Consider the following 23,535-nt stretch of genomic DNA (forward strand, 5'->3'; position numbering starts at 1 on the left):
ATTAGGGAAGGGAGAATAAGATATGTCAGATGTAAAAAAGGAGGAATGTGAACAAAGTGCAAAATTTGAAACATATACTGAAGCATATGGTAAGGTACTCTAGGTTGGCTAGAGAGTGTAACAAATAAAAGATGATATTATGAGCCTCAAAAAGTAGATTGGTGGAAAATTACAGATGACCTTAAATGATAGGTTAAGGAACAAAAGAGGTTCTTATTTCATTTGGAAGCAAATGGTACTTAGCCACATTCTAACCTGTATTTTATTTGGGTACGTATCTTCCCAAATTTGTTAAACTCCTTAAAAGCATATTTACTTATTACTTAAAATAAAAGGGATTTAATACATGTATGAAATTGAATGGATTATTTCTAATGTTTTGTTCCTGCTCCATTTCAAGTATAGCCTATACATAAATTTTCTATTACTTTCTTTTCTTTTCTTTTTGTTCTGTTTCCTTTTGTTTTCATTGTAGATCTACTAGAAAGGAGAGAAAACAAACATGAAAAATCACACACAGGTGACAGAGTTCATCCTCCTGGGATTGTCAGATGATCCAGAGCTTCAAATGGTCATTTTCTTCTTTCTGTTACTGGCCTACATACTCAGCATTGCTGGCAATGTGACTATCATTATCCTCACCCTGCTGGATTCTCACCTCCAGACCCCAATGTATTTCTTCCTCCGAAATTTCTCAATCTTAGAAATTTCATTCACAACTGCCAGTGTTCCCAAATTCTTGGGCACCATTATCACCGAGGACAAGACCATTTCCTATAATGGCTGTATGGTTCAGTTGTTTTTTATCATTCTCTTTGGAGCAACTGAATTTTACCTTCTAGCAGCCATGTCCTATGACCGCTATGTGGCCATCTGCAAACCCCTGCATTACATGACCATCATGAGCCCCAGAGTCTGCACAATGCTTGTGTTCTGCTCATGGTTCATGGCATTCATGATTATCTTCCCAGCAATCATTCTGATGCAAGAGCTTGACTACTGTGCTGATGTAATCGACCATTTCATCTGTGACTATTCTCCCCTCCTACAGCTTTCTTGTACAGATACACAATTCTTAGAAACAATGGGAATTTCTTGGGCTATAATAATTCTTATGTTAACACTGACATTAATAATTCACTCCTACATTTACATCATCCAGACAATTCTGCGTTTTCCCTCTGTCAGTCAGAGAAAAAAGGCCTTTTCCACTTGTTCTTCTCATATGATTGTCATCTCCATTTCTTATGGCAGCTGCATCTTCATGTACATCAAACCTTCAGCAAAGGAGAGAGCATCTTTGAGCAAGGGAGTAGCTGTGCTTAATACATCAGTAGCCCCCATGTTGAATCCCTTCATTTACAGCCTAAGGAATCAGCAAGTGAAACAGGCTTTCATGGACATGATCTGCAAGATTGTATTTTCTTTAAACAAAAGAAAGAATTAATTGAACTGAAAGAAAGGTGCAATATAAAATAGAAATTTTTTGACACTCTGTTCATGCGAGCTCCCTCATATCTCCATAATTTTTATTTCTTATGTGCAATATTTCAAAAGACTTTTCACTTTATAAATCAAATCTAACCACCTAATTACCTTGTACTTAATTTGTATACATGTGTATACAAAAATTCATGTGTACATATGTGTGTACATATTTATACACACATGTATTTGTGTATATATATATGTATTGTATATTTTTGTGTGTATATGTGTGCATATACATGTTCTCTCTCAACATAATATATGCTCTTTGAGAAGAGGGATTACTAAATTTTCTGTCTATTTTTTTGGTTGTTTGTTTATTTGTTTATTTAGGATTTTATTAGTGTGGTTGCTCCCCTACACTTACCTTTTATTTATTTATTTTTTTTTTTTAGCAACATTTATTTTATTTTTTCCAGTTACATGTAAGGGTAGTTTTCAACATTCATTTTCATAAGATTTAGAGTTCTAAATTTTTCTCCCTCCCTCCCTTTCCTCCCCCCTCCACAACACAGCAACCAGGTTATATATGTACAATCCACAAGTGTTCTTTTTTTATCAGTTCTTTCTATGGGGGTGGATAGTATGCTTCCTCATTAGTCCCTTGGAATTGTCTTGGATCATTGCATTGCTGAGAGGAGTTAAGTCATTCACTAATTCTCATTGAAGAATACTGCTGTCACTATACACAATGTTCTCCCAGCTCTGCTCACTTCACTATACATTAGTTCATGTGTCTTTCCAGGTTCTTCTGGGATCATCCTATTTGTCATTTCCTATAGCACAAGACCATTCCACTATAATCTTATAGCACAGATTCTTCCATCACTCCTCAATTGATACACATTCCCTTGATTCCCAATTCTTAGCCACCACAAAGAGTTGCTATAAAGATTTTTTGTACAATTTCCCCCCTTTTCTCTTTTTCATGCTTACTATTGTTAACTGTTTCCCTTCCATCCTATTCCCTTCCCCATGATATTTTTTCTATTATCCATCTTCTTTCATCCTAACCCTCTTGAAAAAGGATTTGCTTCTGTCTGTCCCCTCCCCCACTCTGCCCTTCCTTCTTTTGCCCCTCTCTCTTTATCCCCTTTCCCTCCTATTTTCCTGCAGGGTTATAGAGATTACTCCACCCAATTGAGTGTGTACTTATTCCCTCCTTGAGCCAATTCTAATGAGATTAAAGTCTTTGAACCAATTCTGATGAGTGTTAGGTTAGTTATTGCACAGATTAAATAGATTACTCCACACAGTTGGGTGTGTGTGATAGTCCCTCCTTGAGCCAACTCTGATGAGTTTAAGGTCTTAGAGCCTTTTCTGATGAGTGCAAAATTCATTTACTGCCCTGCTCCTCTCCTATCTCTTCCCCCACTCCATAAGCCTTTTCCTGTTTCTTTCATGTAGGATTTCAACTCTGCCCTTCCCCCGCCCCCAGTGTATTCCCCTCACCCCTCAATTTCATCCTAAAGATGTCATCATAGGGCAGTTAGATGACAGGGGACAAAGCATCCACCCTGGAACCAGGAGGATCCCAGCCCAAACGTGGCCTCAGACTCAAGACAGTCACCCACTGCATGACCCCAGGTATATCCTCCAACTCCAGTTTTTTATGGTTCTCTAGAGTCTTGTATTTGAAAGTCAAATTTGCCATTCACTTCAGGTCTTTTCATCACAAAAAACTGAAAGTCTTCTTTTTCATTAAAGTTCCATTTTTTCCTCTGAAAGATTATGCTGAGTTTTGCTGGGTAGGTGATTCTTGGTTGTAATACCAATTCCTTTGCCCTCTGGTCCTTTAATTAAGAAGCTGCTAGATCTTGTGCTATCCTGACTGGGGCTACACAGTACTTGAATTCTTTCTTTTTGGCAGCTTGCCATATTTTCTCCTCAAACTGAAAGCTCTGGAATTTGGCTATAATATTCCTAGGAGTTTTCCTTTTGGGATTCCTTTCTGGAGGTGATTGGTGGATTCTTTCAATTTCTATTTTAGCTTCTTCTTCTAGAATTTCAGGGCAATTTTCCCTGAGAATATCTTGGAAGATGATGTCTCAGGTCTTTCCTTGATCATGGTTTTCAGGTAGACCAATAATTTTCAAATTATCTCTCCTGGACCTATTTTCCAGGTCAGCAGATTTTCCCAGAAGATATTTCATATTGCCCTCTATTTTTTTTTGTTATTGTTGTTCATTTGGATTTGCTTTATTGTGTCTTGGATTCTCATAAAGTCACTGGCTTCCATTTGTTCAATCCTAATTCTTAGGCAATTATTTTCACCAGAGAGCTTTTCCAATTGGCTTTTCAAGCTGTTGACTTTTTTCTCATATCTTTCCTGCAACACCTTCATTTCTCTTTCCATTTTTTCCTCTACCTCTCTAACTTTATCTTCAAAGTCCTTTTTGAGCACTTCTATGGCTTGAGACCAATTCGTATTTTTCTTGGAAGCTTTAGATATAGGGGCCGTGACATTGACATCTTCCTCTGAGGGTACTCCTCGACCTTCCTTGTCACTGAAGAAACTTTCTATGGTTCTCACCTTTCTCTGTCTGCTCATCTTGCTTTTCTTTTACTTGACTTTTAGCTCCTTAAATTGGGGCACTGTTTCCAGGCTGCAGTATCCCAAGCTTCAGAATTCCCAGGTGGTATGATTTAAGCAGGATCATGCTCTTCACTTGCTTGGCCTGTTCCCTGGTCCATAGATGACCCCAGACCAATTTGCTAATCAACCAGCTTTGTGTGTTGTGGTTGTCAGCTCTGATGAGCCTGTGCACCTTCCCAACCTGGGCCACTGCTGCTTAAGTCTACCTCCTGGTTCTCAGCAGGAGTGAAAAACCCAAGTTCAGCCTCAGCACCAGCATAGACCCCTGTAAGTCTCCCCCTTGCCAAGGGCTCAGCCCTCTCACCGTTATCCTGATGACACTGGTGCTTTAGCTGATTCAGAGGCTCTTGGGGTCTCCTTCCCTGGTGAGGCCTTTCTGGGACTGGGTCTGTGTTAGGGTGACTGTGGGGTTGGGCTGCACTCCTGTATCAGCACAGCAGTTCCCTCCTTCTGACCTTCCATGCTGTTCTTGGTTAGATGATTTCAGCACATTCTTCTCTAGGCTGTTCCTGCTCCAGGCATTGTCCTATGGCATTATTTGGATGTTTTTTGGAATGATTGTGTCATGAGTTTGAGAGTTCAGTGCCATCTTGCCTCTGCACTGGAAGTCGAATTGTCTCCCCAATTTTCTGTCTTTATGTACCCCAACACATTGTATAGTGCTTCACAAAAAGTACATAGATTATAAACATCTAATTATATATCTAGATTTTAAGTATAAATTATAGATTATATACTTATTATATATCAATAAATTAGGTTATTTTACTTTTCCATGACTAATTCATGTACTAGTTAATGTAGGTTCTCAAAAAGGACTAGTCCATTTTTACTGAGATGGGTATGATTTATGAATCAGAAATTTTTTTGTTGGGGAAATACAGAAACATCTCAACAGTTTTGCTATATAAAGCACATAGTGCAAAACAATGAATTGCCTGTTAGTTGTAACTGCCACTAGGCCCATGGGCCCTGGCACACAGCAACCTCTCACTCTCCAGGAGGGACCCCTCTGCTCTGGAACAATGCATTCAGTGCCAGGCTGTCAACCCTAAAGAAGTGTAAAGACTTTTACTGTTTTGTTTATAGGAAATTCCAAAGTTCTCTAATGCCACCTGGAATGCAAGAGGAAGATACAGCAAAAAGCAGATCCACTCCATTTTAAAAGATCCAGTGTACCATTGGTCTTGAATAAGACTAAAAGTAAGGAGAGAGATGAGGACTAGAGGGATGTTCAGTGCAATCAACTATTTTGATTCCAGAAGACCAGTGAAACTCAAGGGGAATAATGAAAAATACATTTTCAGGCATGTCCAATGGTGAAATTTATTTTTCTTGATCACCCCTATTTCTTTGCAAATGTGTTTTGCTTTTCTATTTTTTTTCTTTTTCTATCTGACAAGGGTGGAGAGGAGACTATCAATTCAATTCAATTCAATAAACATTTATTAAGTACCTAGTTTGTGCTGGAGACCCTGATAACTCTTAAGGATGCATATAAGGAAAAGAGAAAGTACATATTCTGAAGAATCTTACAATTGATGGAAAAAGACAACATACAAAGAAGCTGAATACTGAGGGTATCAATCACAAGGAAATATCTGGGGTGGCGGGGAACATGGGTATGAATGATGTTCCATGGAATGAAAGCAAGACATGTCTAGTGATGGAAAATAGAGTAACCTGAAAGGTTGTGAGCACACTATAAAGGAAAGGTTTAAAAGGAGTTTAATGCTCTACCAATCAAAGGAGACAGGTACTTGAATGTTACTTGAAAAGTTGTTGAGTAATATCTATCATCAAGTTTCCAAAAAAGAACAGAAAGCACATGGAATCATTGACTCTTTTTTAAAAAATTTTCAGAAGAAAATAGATAAAAAGTAAAAAAGAAACATAGATCAAAAGGATGCTTAAGAATAAAAACATGTTTCATATAATAAATTTTTGCAGTTTATTTTTTGTGAAATTGTCCTTGGCCTGGGCAAATATATATTTACTTTATTTGGTGTTTGTTAACCTTGTCATTAAAAAAAAATTGGGGGGTGGGGTGTGCAGTGAGGTGGCACAGTAGATAAAGCATTGGCCTTGGATTCAGGAAGACCTGAACTCAAATCTGGCCTCAAACACTTAACACTAGCTGTGTGACCCTGGGCAAGTCACTTAACCCTCATTGCCCTGCAAATAATAATAATAATAATAATAATAATAATAATAATAATAATGATGATGATGATGATGATGATGATGATGATGATGATGATGATGATGATGATGATGATAATGATAATAATGATAATGATAATGATAATAATAATAAATTAAAAAGAAAAAGACAAAAATAGAGCCAGGATGGAGGCTTGGAAAACACCAATACAAAGAGCACAGCACTTGGATGGTGATTCATAGCATTACTTACAAAGGAGGTCAATAAGATTAATGCAATAGGTAGAAAGAGAATCATAAAAGAGTTGTTTCAGGAAACCCCATGGAGGAGAATGAGGGTGTGAAAAGTTAGAATTTAATGCAAATGCAATATCTCGTGATCTTTATGTGAACATGAATAATCCTTAAAAATGTAAACTCCCTCTAGGAATAAAGATTATGACCCATTTTTGACTTTGTAATTGAGTCCTTAGGAGTTGCCTGAGGTACAGAGATGGGGTTCTGAGTCAGACCAGGAACACCACTAATTTAGGGCAGAGAGTGTCTTTGAATCCACACATTCCCAACTCCAGTCTAATCCCTCTCTCCATTACTCCATGCTTTTCCTATTATTGCTTTCATGTGGTTTAGGGGCATTCAAGGAGGACTACTACTTGTGGTGTGAGGCCTAGCCAAGCTCTTTTCAGAGCTGCTCATCCATCTTTGGTGTCCACCTTCCCCTAATTCTCTCTCTCTCTCTCTCTCTCTCTCTCTCTCTCTCTCTCTCTCTCTCTCTCTTTCTCTCTCCCTCTTTTGTGGGGCAATTGGGGTTAAGTGACTTGCCCAGGGTCACACATCTAGTAAGTGTTAAGTGTCTGATTGCCAGATTTGAACTCAGGTCCTCCTGAATCCAGGGCAGGTGCTCTATCCATTGCAACACCCAGCTGCCCCTCCACCTAATTCTCAACCCTGGCTTCAAGAAGTTGTAGCATGCACTGTGGCCATCTCAGCAGATGAGTTAAGCTAGGATGACATGGTTCAAACCCATCTATGGCTTAGGAGGATGTCTACCCAAAGCATGTGAAGATTACACCTGACAGAATGGTCAGATCAGAATAACATGTACCAATGGCCATGAAGGTGGCTCAAGCTGGTGCTGTGGAACACTTAGAGCTTTGTCAGATATGCAAGATGCAACGGTCGTCCATTTCATCCCAAGTTTTGTCAGTCCCTTCATTTTTGTCTTTCCACTGGACACTGATGACTCTGGAAAAGAGAGTGTGTGTGATACCTGTCTGTCACTCTCTGTGTCACTCACTTAAATCCAATGTACACAAAAGTCAAGCCATCACCTTGTCATGTCCTTGGTCCTCTTCAAAAAAATGAAGGACTTACAACATTAGTATCATTATTACCATATTGATTCTTCCATTCTGTCTTATTTGTCTCTAATTAAACAGTCCTCTAGAATAATTCCAGATGGCAAGGAAGATAAATTTTGAACTTTGATATCCTACTCATGGCTATGAGATTTTTTACTGTACTCACTAAAATAAACCAGGAGAGAAAAAATGGAAAAAACAAACATGTAGATTATATCAAAGGATTTACAAAGTATCCTTTAAGAACTGGAATCAAAGTCTTTTGTATTTGTCACCAGAGAACAATTTTTGTGGGGAATGAGCATTATGGGAAGTGGGAAATGGGATTCTTGTGAATTTACAGTATTTCTGGTGATAAGCAACAGTAGGACTTGCCTTGATAGTTAAGTAGCGCCAGAGAATTCTGAACAGGGATAGTATCCCAAGAGATTAGAAAATTAGTCACAAAGATAGTTTTGGAAATAACCAGATTCCCACTTGCCTATTTGCCTTCTCTATCTATAGGTATTTAGCTTGCCAAGGATTTTTCTTGGGAGGGGAAGTGACACCTTGCTCACTGTCACCTAAACTACTATTTCCAAATTGTGCTACAATGGATTAGGTTTTATAATCCTTAGTGCCTTCTGAACCTGCCTCTCCATGACACATTGGCCTTATTAAATGAATTAATCCTCCTGAGTAGGCATCAGTCACAGTAGATAAGTCATCTTCTCCATTTCTAGAAAGTTATAATCGGCACTGAGAATTTTGAAGAATCTTACATTCTCTATGGAGTTCAATGAGATATTTCTGGGAGGCAAAATCAGTAGGAAGTGTCAGAATCAAAAAGACAAAGTCATACCTGAATGGATAGGTAGAAAATGGTTCCAGACTTGCCCTATGGACTGACAATAAACAGGAGTCCCAGAAAGTGTCTGAGGGAGGATACACTTTTGTTGGAGGTAGTAGGCACAGCTGGCTATATAGTCAACATAAAATCATTCCTTCTCAATTTTTAGGCAAACTATATTTTATATTTTCATTAAATCTTCAGCAGTAAGTGATCAAGGATTGCTTTAAAAGGTAAGTATTTTTGTTTTAATATCTCTTTTTTCTTTCTTTCCATTGGTATTATACCAAAACCCAGTGTGTTAGTGTGTTTGTGTTCCTTCTTAGACATGACCACACACATTGACATATCTGCAAAAAGGCAATTTTATTCATGGAAATCACAGAATAAAAATCAATTATGATGTCCAATTTGTCATTTTATTCTCAACTGCTTATTTATTAATTCTGTCCTTTATGGGAATAGTGTTGGAAATTGTCATTCTTTGTCCTTTAATTAAAGAATCATAGGTTTAGAGCTGGAAAGCCCTAAGAAGTCATCAAGATCAATCATGTTAATTGTTTCATTGAGAAAATTTAGAACCAGACAGATTGTTGTTCTCTGTCCTTCATTCTGGAGGTGGTGATCTCACAACTTGCAGTGAATTGGATTTAAGTGAGGGAGCACTGTGCAAAGGCACCAGCCTCACTCTCTCCTCCAGAACTATCATCAGGAAGACTGGAGATGGCCCCGGATTTTGAAGGCAATTGGGGTTAAGTGATTTGCCCAGCGTTGCACAGGTAGTAAACTATCTGAGGTAAGATTTGAACTCATGTCCTCCCAATGTCAGTGCCAGTGCTCTATCCACTGTACCACATAGCTCCCCCAATCAGAGAGTTTGACTGTCTTTCCTAAGGTCAAACAGGTAGCAAGTGACAAAGGCAAGATGTGGATAAAAGTCTCTTGACACCCAAGACAGCATTCTTTTCACTATAACACAGTGTTTCTAATATGAAGCCTCACAAGCCTTCAGAAAGAGCTTATTAAACATGACTAGAATAATGCGTGCACCCCCTTCCCAACCTTAGACAGGGAAACATGGGGATTTAGAATCAGAGGGCCTGGCCTTAAGTCCTGTCTCTGCCACTTAGGAGCCATATGATGCAGAACAAGTGACTTCACCTCTCTAGAACTATTTATTAATGTTTGAAATGAGGGAAATGGACAAGATGACTTCAGTGCTCTGTTTCAGCTCTAAGTTCTAGAATCCCTTGAATGAATTAAAATAAGACATAGGCAAATTGAAATCTAACACTTCTCATCTTCAGAGGAAGAAAGAGAAAAAAATCTCTCAGAGGACTTAGCAAAAGGAACTCTCTGAAGTAATAATGAAGAATGTTATGACAGCTTGTAAAAACTAATTCTACAAAATTTCATTAGAATCTGCTGGAAACTTGTTTTCCTATCATGGATAAAATTCTTAAAGTAGTTATTGCTATCATTAACATGAAGTAGCTACTGTCCAAAAGCAGAACTATATCACTGCTCTCACCATTGACAAAATAAGCCAATATTTCTATCCCTTCCCCAATGATCATAAGCACTTATTTATTCTTTATTAAATTTAAATTGAACATGGGAGTTTCATGAAAGAAACAGAAGGCAATGACAGGAAGGAGTAGCCACAGAGTCTTGCTCATTCCTTTGGTCTCTCTTTTTCTCTGATATTTTAGAAAGGAGCATCATAGAAAAGAGTCTTGACTATACCATGATATACAAGGAGAGGGGATCTAACATTCAAAGTAATTATAAAAGGTATAAGAGATTGTCATAAATCATTGTCCAAAATATGACTGAAAGAAAAAGAAAAAAATGACATGGAAACAGTGAGGGTATAAGAAACACAGGGAGTGAGTTGATTTCTTCATGGTAGGTGAGCATCCAGAAAAAGGCTGTGAAAAGTGACTGTCTTCACAATCTCAATCCTAGATATAGCTAATGCAACTCCATCCTATCTTATTCTCAAATCCTTTGAGCCATTGCCCTACATTCCTAGCTGCCTGCTGGTGAACAGGGCTAATGAAAGTCTTGAAACTGAGCTATTAGGATATGACTGTTGCTGTGTGCAAACAATGTGGAGAAGAGTAGTCTATGGAATCTAAAATGATTGAGATGGGGCAGGTAGATGGCACAGTGAATAAGGTACCAGTCCTGGATTCAGGAGGACCTGAGTTCAAATCCAGCCTCAGACACTTGACACTTAATAGCTATGTGACCCTGGCCAAGTCACTTAACCCTCATTGCCCTGCAATAAAGGGATGGATGGATGGATGGATGGATGGATGGATGGATGGATGGATGGATGGTTGGATAGATAGCCAGATAAAAAAAAGAAATTAATAAACAAATAAACAAATAAATGCCTGGATGAATAAATAAATAAATGGTTGAGGAACTGAGAAGTTAGGGTATTTAAGGAATACCTGTATATATGTATATATATTTTATATATATATGCAGTGCTTTATAGTTATTAAAGTATTAATATCTCTGATGAAGTAGAAAATATTATTTAATAAAACCTGAAGTCCTTAAACATAAGCAATTTTCTGCTTAAATAGGTTATGTATGATATTGCAGGACCGGACTGGTAGATTTAAGAAAGATATATGCAAGATAAAGAAAGGAAAGAAATAAGCTTTGATATTATATTTACTATGTGTCAAGCATTGCATGAAGCACAACAACTCTGCAATATATCTACTATTATTGTCAACATCTTAAAGCTGAGGAAACTGAACTGAAGTCTCTTGTCTAGGATCTCACATCTGGTATGTGTCTGTAAGTAGAAGCACTTTAGGGAAAGGAATAAGCATCAGTTCCTGAAGTTGACAGTGTCGCATAAGGGAATGCTTAGATATATGTCCCAGAGAGTAATTGTCAGAGGGAAGGAGGGTGTTATAAATGTCCTAGTGTTGTTTCCATATTATAAACCACATTAAAATGTGAGCTACTTGAGGGCAAAGCCTGGGGTTTTTTTTTTCTTTCTTTGTAGCTTTTGCAATTATCACAGTGCCTCACACAAAATAAGCACTTAATCAATGTTTATAAATAGATGACTGATAGACATGTAGAAAGATAGGTAGATAGATACAGACAGGCAGGCAGACAGAGAACTTGATGGAGAGGTAGACAGACAGAGAGACAGATGAGAGATTAACAAAGTGACATCAGAAGTACAAGCTAATAGAATCGATGTGTTAGAGTAGAAACAGCACTAGACTAGGATTCAAAAGAGCTGCTTGTATCCAGATCTGCTTCTTCAAGCTAAATCTGACTTTAAGCAAACCTCTTCACCTCTTGACCCTCTTTCCTCATCAGTAGAATGAGAAGTGGGTTTAGATGGTCTGAAAGGCCCTTTCCAATTTTAAGTTCTATTATCTAACATCCTGGAATGAAAATATAATTCCTTTAATATAGAATTTCAGTGGAAACTATTAGGAGTTAGTCTTCCCGTTTTACCTTTCCTCCCTCATATAGACATGAAGTTGTGGTTTTTAAATATAAATTATTTACACAAATTCAGATTATAGTGAACTTACCTTGTGTGCTTGTCAATATAGGAAAAGTAACATGGGGGAAAGTGATAATAGTGATTGGAAGTCAAACAGGCTGTTTTTAATACAAGCTTCAGGACATTCCACCAAGGTTCCTAAAAATAGTCTCCACTTAGCTTCACGGTTAGTTTACTAGGCTTTCTAGTTTTTAGCCAGATTTTATCTTTTGGTATTCTTAAATCTTTTTTTTTTTTTTTTGGTGAGGCAATTGGGGTTAAATGACTTGCCCACATTCACACAGCTAGTAAGTGTCAAGTGACTGAGGCTGGATTTGAACTCAGGTCCTCCTGACTCCAGGGCCAGTGCTCTATCCACTGTGCCACCTAGCTGCCCCTCTAGGTTGGCTAGAGAGTGTAACAAATGAAAGATGATATTATGAGCCTCAAAAAGTAGATTGGTGGAAAATTACAGATGACCTTAAATGATAGGTTAAGGAACAAAAGAGGTTCTTATTTCATTTGGAAGCAAATGGTACTTAGCCACATTCTAACCTGTATTTTAATTGGGTACATATCTTCCCAAATTTGTTAAACTCCTCAAAAGCATATTTACTTATTACTTAAAATAAAAGGGATTTAATACATGTATGAAATTGAATGGATTATTTCTAATGTTTTGTTCCTGCTCCATTTCAAGTATAGCCTATACATAAATTTTCTATTACTTTCTTTTCTTTTCTTTTTGTTCTGTTTCCTTTTGTTTTCATTGTAGATCTACTAGAAAGGAGAGAAAACAAACATGAAAAATCACACACAGGTGACAGAGTTCATCCTCCTGGGATTGTCAGATGATCCAGAGCTTCAAATGGTCCTTTTCTTCTTTCTGTTACTGGCCTACATACTCAGCATTGCTGGCAATATGACTATCATTATCCTCACCCTGCTGGATTCTCACCTCCAGACCCCAATGTATTTCTTCCTCCGGAATTTCTCCATTTTAGAAATTTCATTCACAACTGCCTGTGTTCCCAGATTCTTGGGCACCATTATCACCGAGGACAAGACCATTTCCTATAATGGCTGTATGGCTCAGTTGTTTTTCTTCATTCTCTTGGGAGTAACTGAATTTTACCTTCTAGCAGCCATGTCCTATGACCGCTATGTGGCCATCTGCAAACCCCTGCATTACATGACCATCATGAGCCCCAGAGTCTGCACAATGCTTGTGTTCTGCTCATGGTTCATGGCATTCATGATTATCTTCCCAGCAATCATTCTGATGCAAGAGCTTGACTATTGTGCTGATAATATCATTGACCATTTCACTTGTGACTATTCTCCCCTCTTGCAGCTATCCTGTACAGATACACAATTCTTAGAGACAATGGGCATTTCTTGGGCTATAGTGACGCTTATGTTCACACTTGCATTAATAATTCTCTCCTACGTATATATCATCCAGACAATTCTGCATTTTCCCTCTGTCAGTCAGAGGAAAAAGGCCTTTTCCACTTGTTCTTCTCATATGATTGTCATCTCCATTTCTTATGGCAGCTGCATCTTTATGTACATCAAACCCTCAGCAAAGGACAGAGTATCTTTGAGCAAAGGGGTGGCTGTGCTTAATACATCAGTAGCCCCCATGTTGAATCCCTTTATTTATAGCCTGAGGAATCAGCAAGTGAAACAGGCTTTCATGGACATGATTTCCAAGATTGTATTTTCCTCAAACAAAAGAAAGGATTAATTAAAGTGAATGAAAGGAACAATAAAAAGTAGAAAGTTTTCACATTCTGTACAATGTTTTGTCAGTTTCTTCTTATCTCTGTATTTTTTATTTCTGATATGTCAATATTTCAAAAACATTTTATTTTATAGATCAAATTCAGCTAGCAAATTATCTTGTATTTTATTTGTGTGTGTGTCTATCTGTCTATCTGTCTATCTATCTATCTATCTATCTATCTATCTATCTATCTATCTATCTATCTATCTATCTATCTATGTGTGTGTATACACACACACACCCATATACCCATATGTATATATGGATGTGTATATGTATATATGTGTGTGTGTGTGTGTGTGTCAACAGAATGTAAGCTCCTTACAAATAGAGACTACTTAATTTTCTGTCTTTATATCCACAGCACATAGCATTGTACTTTACACAAAGTTTAGAAATTCATATTGTTTGATTTATTTTAAGAAGGTGGTATCCACTCCATTAATCTTCAATGTCTAAAGAAATGGTCATTGAGTTACTGTTACTGTGGCCCTATCCAAAAATGAATAATTACTTTGTACTTGACTTTCCTTGATAAATCTCTCCATTCTGAAAGTTTTTCTGACTTCTTAGGACCTAGAATCATGGAACATAAGATTTTCCAGAACTTCTGTTACATTAGCATAGCATTCAAGGTGCCAAAGTAACCATCATATGTAGATAAGCCTTTCCAGTTGGTTGCTTATTGGAAGATTGCTTTTCTTACTCAAATACTCAAGCAAATTTATAATCTACTCAGTTTGGGAGATTGTGCCAGTGATAGAGAATGCAATGTATCCATGACTGAACATCTTCTGTGTTTCTTGTCCATATTCTCCCAAAATATTTTATAAGATGTTCACCCAACATGCTGAAGTTCTTCCTAGCTTTCTCATAATATCACCAGGGTATGGTTAAACAATACTGACTATCCACCCTTTATCATTTGCTTTTGCCACATAACTAGTCTACTCTTCCTATCACAAAATTTCTTAGTCATCCTTTACTATTATATATCTTTAGAGTCTCTGGATGATTATATCTTGCAGCTTGTTCACATCTATTATGCACCATTTTTCTCATTTTGATGACTTCCATGCAGCAATAAGGCATCACCCAATACCTCCCCAGCACAAGTCTCTCACATGATGGAAAGACTCAGACCCTACCCAGCTCTCTCTGCAACACTCCTTGGAGGCTATGAACTTCTCTCCTCATCTGTCAATAATTATAGCCCATAGGACTTTTATTATCTTTTGCTTTGGTAAATATAGCATGTGGATATTTAAAGCACATATGGACAATTTAGAAAAAAACTGTCTCTAGTCCCTCTTTGCATTCTTTCATCCCTATTCCCCTCAATCTGACCTCATTCATGTCCCAAACCAAATTCTGGCCACCTCTTCCACTGTATCCTCTGCAATTCCCATTCCATATTGAAGATACCCCTGTTTGTTTATTGCCTTTTTTTCTCAAACACTTTCCATATAATAGTCTTCATGTAGACCAGGCTTCCCTCTGACTATACTGAATCTTTGATAATCTTCTCTAGCACTAGCTGATCTTCACTCTCCTTATTTGTTCATGATGGTGCTAGAGGGGGAGGCAGAAAACTCCTTGCACTCCACTTGCTTCCTTCAGTTCACCTTTCCTTTACCATCTACTCAGTTAAATTTTCCACCCAATCAAAATTATGGTAACTGTAGTATGCCAGTCACAGGTCATTCTTCCTCCTTTTTGAAGGAGTTTAGCACTTCACTTGCCATCTTCTTCTCCCACCTGACTCCTTTTACTAGAGAAGTTTAATATCCATGTAGGTTCTCCCTCAAGCTCTCTATATTGCCATTATTGGAATCTCCTTCAATCCCCATTAGACACACATAGGGATGAACACAAACTAGATTTTGCCATTAGTATATCATTTCCCTAATTAGAAACCTGACATCCTTATCTGACCTCCTATCCATAACCTTCTGTTCCAAAGCTTCTTCTGTTTCATCCCTACTAAACATACCCATCTTCCTCATTATGACCTTAATCCTGCTACCACTCAATATTTCTCAAGCCCTTATCCCTGTTCTGATTTCACTTTACTCTATCTACAACCTTAACCCAAGCATTAGCCTTTTCAACTATACACTGTCTTCTGCTCTGAAATCTTCTCTCCCTTTGCTCTTTTCTTGTGAAACCAGAGCCCAAGATTGCTCTCATAATAAGTCTGTTCTGCTCCTAATGGGCTGCAGAATGAAGTTGGGAGAATATGTCACCAATATACTAATTGGACACATTACAAAATCATGTTATCTGACTCCAGCTTGGCTCTTAATCCAGCAAGGCAGTAAATGCCTTTGTTCTTTCCTAACTGATTCCCTATTTCACTCCATATGAAGTTGTTCTAAACCTTCTACTTCTCAGTTGTTCTTCAAATCCCCCACATCACTTCCTCCCCAACCTCTCTTCAGAAGATCTTGTTTCTCTTCCTGAAAAAAAATGTGACGACTCAGTGGTAATCTTTTCCCCTTTTCCTTTCATCAATGAGTTCACTACCTGGCTCATAATCTTCTTCTTTGCAAATTCTGTACCAATACTAGGGAACTTCAACAGACATATTGTTACTTGCTGTAACATTTTAATCTTTCAGCTCCTTAACTTACTCATTTTCCATATACCATTCCTCCTCAACCAAAATGAAAAAATATCAAAACCTTGATCTTACTATTCCCCCAAGAACTTAAATTCCCTTATATGATCACAATGTATTGACATTCTACCTCTCTTACTGCTTTTTTTTCTTTTTTTTTCTTTTCTTTCTTTTTTTTTTTTTTTTGCGGGGCAGTGGGGGTTAAGTGACTTGCCCAAGGTCACACAGCTGGTAAGTGTCTGAGGCCGGATTTGAACTCAGGTACTCCTGAATCCAGGGCCGGTGCATTATCCACTGTGTTACCTAGCTGCCCCCTTTTACTGCTTTCTAATACTAAACCCTGTTTTTCTGCCATACTTTGATATCCAATTCCTCAATCACTCAGTTCTCTCCCAGGCCATCCTTGCTACATTCACATTTTCACTTTTTGGAGGAATGATTCTATTCCATATTTTCCTTCTCTTTTGAGTCTCTTACCCCTTTATCATATTGTCAATTGTGCCCTGTCATGCCTCAGCCTTGGGTAACTCTCACCAACCATTGTCTTCACTTCTACACACATGCTATTCAATATGAAAAAAAGTCAACCATTTTTACTGGGCCCATTACAGATTCATGTTACACAGTGTAAATGGATCCTCTCAGCTGTTAGGCAATCCTTCCTTCTGTTCTTGCCTTATCAACTCACTAACGCACTCTCCAAACCTTTTCATCTCTCCTCAAACATCTCATAGCTTCCCCTCAACCTGCCATCTCAGCTGAGAACCTTCCTTCTTATAATGCTGACAAACTGAGACCATTATTCTACTACTCTCTCTTTCCTGCTCCACATCTTACATCACCTAGATGCCTTCTCCCACTGTTTCCACCTTCACCCCTGTCTCACATGATGAAGTATCCCTTCTCCTTTGCAAGGTCAATATCAATATGTGTGTTTTATCCCTGAAAATACCAAAGAGCCCGCAAAGATTATACACCCACTGTTAACTCTGAACAATTAAAGACCAAACAGCCATAGATGTTATAGCAAATAGCTTTATAACAACTGTCAACTCTGAAATTAAAATAAGATAAAATATGATACCAAAACAAAGAGCTCACAGAAGTTATAGGCAAAAAGCCTTCCTTAATCTATTGTAGACAGGGCATTAGCTATGTATGCCAGGGTCCCCTCTAATACTGAGGAGACTCAAGGCTAAGTCTTGATACACATAGTTATGGCTAAAAAAAGAATCAATCATTGAGGTTTAACAACAGTGGTGAGACTCAAAAGCAACAATGAAACAAAGTTGTTAGGGACAAAAAAATTCATGGAAGGAAGGGTTTCATGATGGGGAAGTGGTTCCTGATGATACATGCCAAAGTCGATGGACTGCCAGTTTTGTGACTTAGCTGTAGTAGAGTTCATCCAAAGGGTCAGTGCAATGGATTGTTGTTAATGCCAAGTTCAAGGCACAACTTGCTTTCTGAGCCTTGGATCTTTAAAACAAGGTGTGTACTTACAAGAAAAAAAGAGAGGACTGAAAAGAGGAATGTTCCTGTGATGGGGACCCTGACATTTGCAAAGTATGCCATCCTATTCCATCTCTTCTAGTAGATTTCATCTTCTATCATTCCTACTTTTTGATTTTTAGTCTCTCCCTATCTACTGGCTGAATCCCTAATGACTAAAAACATGTTCCTTTCTCTTAAATTCTAAAAATGCCATTATTGATCCATCCATCTCCATTTCTTCAATATCCCCCCTTTTTATGGTTAAATACCTTAAGAAGGCTCTCTACAATAGGTGTTTTCATTTCTTCTCCTCTAATTCTTAACTCTATATAGTATAGCTTTTGACCTGACTATATAACTGGAATTTCTCTCTCTAAAGTTACCAGGGATGTTTTAATTGTCAAATTTTGTTGACTTTTCTCAATCTTCTTTTTATTGATCTTTCTCCAGCTTCTGACCCTGTCAGTCAGTCTATTCTCCTTGATACTCTCTTATCTTTAACTTTTCAAGAGATTGCTTGGTTCAATTCTTACATATCTGACCATTCCTTCTCAGTTCCTCTTTGATAGAACTTCATCCAGGTCACTTTCCCAGACCTCAAGCTCATAAAAAAACCATTTTTTTGTACTTTAATGATTTTTTAAATTAAAGATGCATGAGTTAGTGATGAACAAACACTTGAATTCTTTGGAACATAGATCTTGCATTTAAATCAAAAGATGATGGTCACTCAGCTGTAGGCAGGGTAGTTCTGGCTTTAGCCTTCAGTTCCTTCTACCCCTTCACTCCTGCCTTTTGGTTTCTCAGGTTTCCTTCAAGATGCAGGTGAAGTTTCACCTTCTGTAGGAGGTCTTTCTTAATCCTTGTAGTTGGTAGAGCTTTACTTTCAGAAACTACTTTGCACCCACTCTACATATAATTTGTATGTATTTAGGTATGCATACATTGTTGGCTCCAACAGGGGTGCTTTGCTCTTCTGGACAGAAGAAGAAGGTCTTATCCTTCTAGGCAGCTGGGTGGTACATTGGATAGACAGATGTTCCTGGAGTCAGAAAGAACTGACCCTGGGCAAGTTGCTTAACTTCTGTTTTCCTCTATCATAAAATGTGGATAATAATAGCAATTCATATACACACACACACATATGCACAGTTTAGTGGCCTGTGAGTACTTTATTTAAATCCTATTAAAAATGTATGGACTAGGGGGCAGCTAGGTGGTACAATAGACAAAACACAGGCACTGGATTCAGGGGGAGGTGAACTCAAAATTTGACATCAGACACTTAACACCCACCAGCTGTGTGACCCTCATCAAGTCACTCAACGCTCATTGCCCCACCGAAAAAAAAAATAAGTATGGACTATAATCAATGCTAGATTTAGAAAAATAGACCATATGTAGCTAGGTATCAAAGTGGATCAAAAAAGCATTTTGAAAATCAAGTAAGAGAGGCAGAGAAAAAATAGGCAAGAGAAATTAGTGTGATGCAAGAAAATGATAAAAACAATTCAAGAGCTTGGCAAAGGAGATTAAAAAATAGCAAAGAAAATAACATCTTAAAAAATGGATAATGCCAATGGTAAAACAGGTACAAAAAGCCAATGAGGAAAAGAATGTATTGAAAATCAATAGTGGGGGCAGCTAGGTGGCACAGTGGATAGAGCACCGGCCCTGGATTCAGGAGTACCTGGGTTCAAATCCGGCCTCAGACACTTAACACTTACTAGTTGTGTGACCCTGGGCAAGTCACTTAACCCCAATTGCCTCACTAAAAAAAAAAAAAGAAAAGAAAAGAAAATCAATAGTGGCTGGATGTAAAAAGAGGCACAAAAATTCACTGAAGAAAAAAAAATAGAATTGTCCAAATGGAAAAAGAGGTACAAAAGGTCACTGATGACAATAATTCCTTAAAAATTAGAATTGAGCAAATGGAAACTAATGGATTTCTGAGAAATCAAAAAACAAACAAAACCAAAAGAATGAAAAATTAGAAACAAATATGAAATATCTCATTGGAAAACAAGAGACCTAGAAAATAGATCCAGGAAAGATAATTTTAAAATTATTGGACTACCTGAAAGTCACGGTGAGAAAAAGAGCCTAGATATAATCTTTCATGAAATTATCAAGGAAAATTGCCCTCATATACTGGAAAGAGAAGGTAAAATAAGACTTGAAAAAATTGACCCATCATCTCTTGAAAGAGATCTCAAAATGAAAACTTTCAGGAATATTATAGCCAAGCTGCTAGGTCAAGGAGTAAATATTGTAATCAGCCAGAAAGGAATAATTCAAATATTATAGAGCCACAGTTAGGATAATACAAGATCTGGCAGCTTCTACACTAAAAAATCAATGGCCTTGGAATATGATATTCAGGATCCCAAAGGAGATGTGTTTATAACCAAGAATCACCTAGCAAGCATAACTGAGTATAATCTTTCCAGGGAAAAAATGGACAAAGAGAGGACTTTCAGGCATTCTTGATGAAAAGACCAAAGCTGAAGAGAAAATATGTTTTTCATATAGAAAACTTGAGGGAAGCACAAAAAGGTAAATAAGAAATAGAAATCATAAGGGATTTAATAAAGTTAAGTTGTTGACATTTCTGCAAGAGAAGATATTTGTGACTCATAATAAATTTCTCATTATTAGACCAGTTAGAAAAATATATATAAGGACAGAGAACACAGGTGTGAGTTGAATATGACAGGATGATTTCCTTTAAAAAATAAGATTGAGAGGGGCAGAGCCAAAATGGTGAAGGAGAGGCTGTGACTCCCACAAGCTCCAGATAAACCCGTCCACTCACGCCTAAATAATGTGGTAAAAAAACAAAACCCAGAAAAGCTTACTGCACATAAGAACAGAGTGAGACAATTTCTCTGCAAAAGAGGGCAATTCCAATCACCTACTGATCAGGTTGAACAGCTCAGTGTGCAGTCCGGACCCAGCTAGGGACAGTGCTTCCAGCACATGTAAGAGTCATCAGCACCAGCAGCTTGTGAGGCTCTGATCATGAACTGGTGAGGGGGTTCGGTGGTAGGCCAGGGTGAAGTAGAGGCAGTATCTGCTGGAGCTGGAGCAAAGTGCCCTGGGTCTGAACCAGTGGGCTGAATTGAGTGGTGGTGACCTAGTGGGGGAGGGGCAAAAGCATGCCAAGCTTCCAACCATAGAGAATCAGAGTTCAATCAGACTTCTGTCTCTGGGTCAAAGAGAAAGCGGCCATGATTACTCAAAGGCCAGGCAGGCTGAGAAGAAGCCAAATCACACCCTGGGCCACGCTGTAGCACGAACAATGTGTCCTGGAAGCAGTGCTGCATTTTAAGAAGGAGCTAAAAGCCAAGAAATAGTAAGCCAGAATGAGTGGGCAGAGAAAGCAGAAGACCATCGAAAACTTCTTTGGCGGAAAGGTAGAGCACAATACAACCTCAGAAGAAGAAGATAATAAGAGGGTCAAAGCTCCAACATCCAAAGCTTCCAAGAAAAATATGAATTGGTCTCAGGCCATGGAAGCTCTCAAAAGGGACTTTGAAGAGAAAGTAGGAGAGATAGAAAGCAGATGTAGAGAGAGGGAAGAATGGAAAGAGAAATGAGAGCAATGCAAGAGAATTATGAGAAAAAAGTCAACAGTTTGAAAAGCCAAATGAAAAGGAGATTAAAAAACTGTTTGATGAAAATAATTGCCTAAGAATTAGGATTGAACAAATTGAATCTAGTGACCTTATGAGAAATCAAGACATGGTAAAGCAAATCCAATTAAATGAAAAATAGAGGGCAATGTGAAATATCTCCTTGGAAAAACAGCTGACCTGGAAAATAAATCTAGGAGAGATAATTTGAAAATCATTGGACTACCTGAAAACCATGACCAAAACAAGAGTTTAGACACCATCCTCCAAGAGATTGTGAGGGAAAATTGTGCTGATATTCTAGAAGTAGAAGCTAAAATAGAAATTGAAAGAATCCACCAATCACCTCCTGAAAGAGATCCCAAAAGGAAAACCTCCAGGAATATTATAGCCAAATTCCAGAACTCCCAGGTCAAGGAGAAAATATTGCAAGCAGCTAGAATAAAGGAATTCAAATACTGTGGAGCTCCAATAAGGTTAAAGCAAGATCTGGCATCTTCTACATTAAAGGACCAGAGGGCATGGAATATGATATTCCAGAGGGCAAAGGAAATGGGACTACAGCCAAGAATCACGTACCCAGCAAAACTAAGCATAATCTTTCAGAGGCAAAAATGGAATTTCAATGAGAAAGAGGACTTTTAGGCATTTGCTATAAAAAGACCTGAACTGAATAGAAAATTTGACGTTAAAATACAAGACCATGGAGAAGCATAAAAAGGTAAACAGGAAAAAGACTTCACGAGGGATATTAAAAGATCAAACTGGAGGCAGAGTCAAGATGGAGGAGAGGAATCAGCAAGCTGCATGAACTTTCCTTCTGTTCCCTCAAAAAGAACATTAAATCAAGCCTCTGGACAGATTCTGAAACTACAGAACCTGCAAAGAGACAGAGAGACACAGTCTTCCAACCATAGATAATTTAGAAGACTTCAGGAAAAGTCGGTCTACTCCAGCAAAAGGGAGGCACAGTGCAGGGCAGCAGCCCAGCACTGAGGGGGTCAGGGCAAGTCAGCAGGAAGCAATCTCTAGGTTGGCTAATAGGACAGAAAAGGAAAATAACAAATGTAGCAGGGGATATGGGAAAAAGGAGACATTAGTGCACTCTTGGCGAAGTTGTGAACAGATCCAACCATTCTGGAGAGCAATTTGGAACTAGGCCCAAAGGGTTAAGGTGATGGAATATTATTGTGCTATAAGAAATGATAAGCAGGGTGATTTGTGATAGTCCTGGAAAGACTTTTATGAAATGATATATAGTGAAGAGAACAGAACCAGAAGAAAATTGTGCACAGTGACAGCAATATTGTTTGATGAAGAACTATGAATGACTTGATTATTCTCAACAATATGATCCCAGGCTATTCCAAAGGACTAATGATGAAACATATTATCCACCTCCCAAGAAAAAAAGTGATATTGATTAAATATAGACCAAAACATGCTGGTTTTGCACTTTCATTTTTTTATTCAAGGTTTCTTACATAAAATAACTAATATGGTAAAGTTTTACATAATTGCACATGCATGACCTATATCTGATTGCATACCACCTCAGGGAGGGTTTGGCTGGGAAGGAGGGATAAAATTTGGAATTTAAAACTTTAAATAAAAATATTTATTATTAAAAAATAAAAGAAAAAGAAATTTAAAAATATATAATGATCCAAGATAACTCTAAAATTCTTATGATGAAAAATGTTATCCATCCCAAGAAAAAGATTAGATATTGTTTGAATATGGATTGAGGCCTACTTTTTACTTTCTTTACTTTCTTGAGATTTTTTTGGTCTATATTTTCTTTCACAAAATGATTAATATGGAAATGTTTTGCATGATTACATATCACTAACCTATATCAAAATGCTTGCCCATTCATTTGGAGTGGACTGGGGAGGAGGGCAGAAGAGAGATATTTTGGAACTCAAAGATATCAAAATGAAGTTTAAAAATTTATTTTACATGTAAGTGAGGAAAAATAAAATAAGAAGTAAAAAATTATATATATATATATATATACATATAAAC

At 37.7% G+C, this 23,535-nt stretch overlaps 2 protein-coding genes across 2 annotated transcripts; both read left to right on the top strand.

The window, feature by feature from the left end:
- The first annotated feature begins 499 nt into the window (after positions 1-499).
- LOC122729347 (olfactory receptor 6C1-like) lies at positions 500-1,447 on the top strand. The gene has a single exon (XM_043968188.1). It carries the CDS (start codon positions 503-505, stop codon positions 1,445-1,447), a length of 945 nt encoding a protein of 314 aa, XP_043824123.1. The 5' UTR covers positions 500-502.
- An 11,321-nt stretch (positions 1,448-12,768) lies between these two features.
- LOC122728653 (olfactory receptor 6C1-like) lies at positions 12,769-13,719 on the top strand. The gene has a single exon (XM_043967466.1). The coding sequence runs from the start codon at positions 12,772-12,774 to the stop codon at positions 13,717-13,719; it is 948 nt and encodes a 315-aa protein (XP_043823401.1). The 5' UTR covers positions 12,769-12,771.
- The last annotated feature ends 9,816 nt before the right edge of the window (positions 13,720-23,535 follow it).

The sequence above is a fragment of the Dromiciops gliroides genome, chromosome 5 (assembly GCF_019393635.1).
Source record: "Dromiciops gliroides isolate mDroGli1 chromosome 5, mDroGli1.pri, whole genome shotgun sequence".
Taxonomy (NCBI): domain Eukaryota; kingdom Metazoa; phylum Chordata; class Mammalia; order Microbiotheria; family Microbiotheriidae; genus Dromiciops; species Dromiciops gliroides.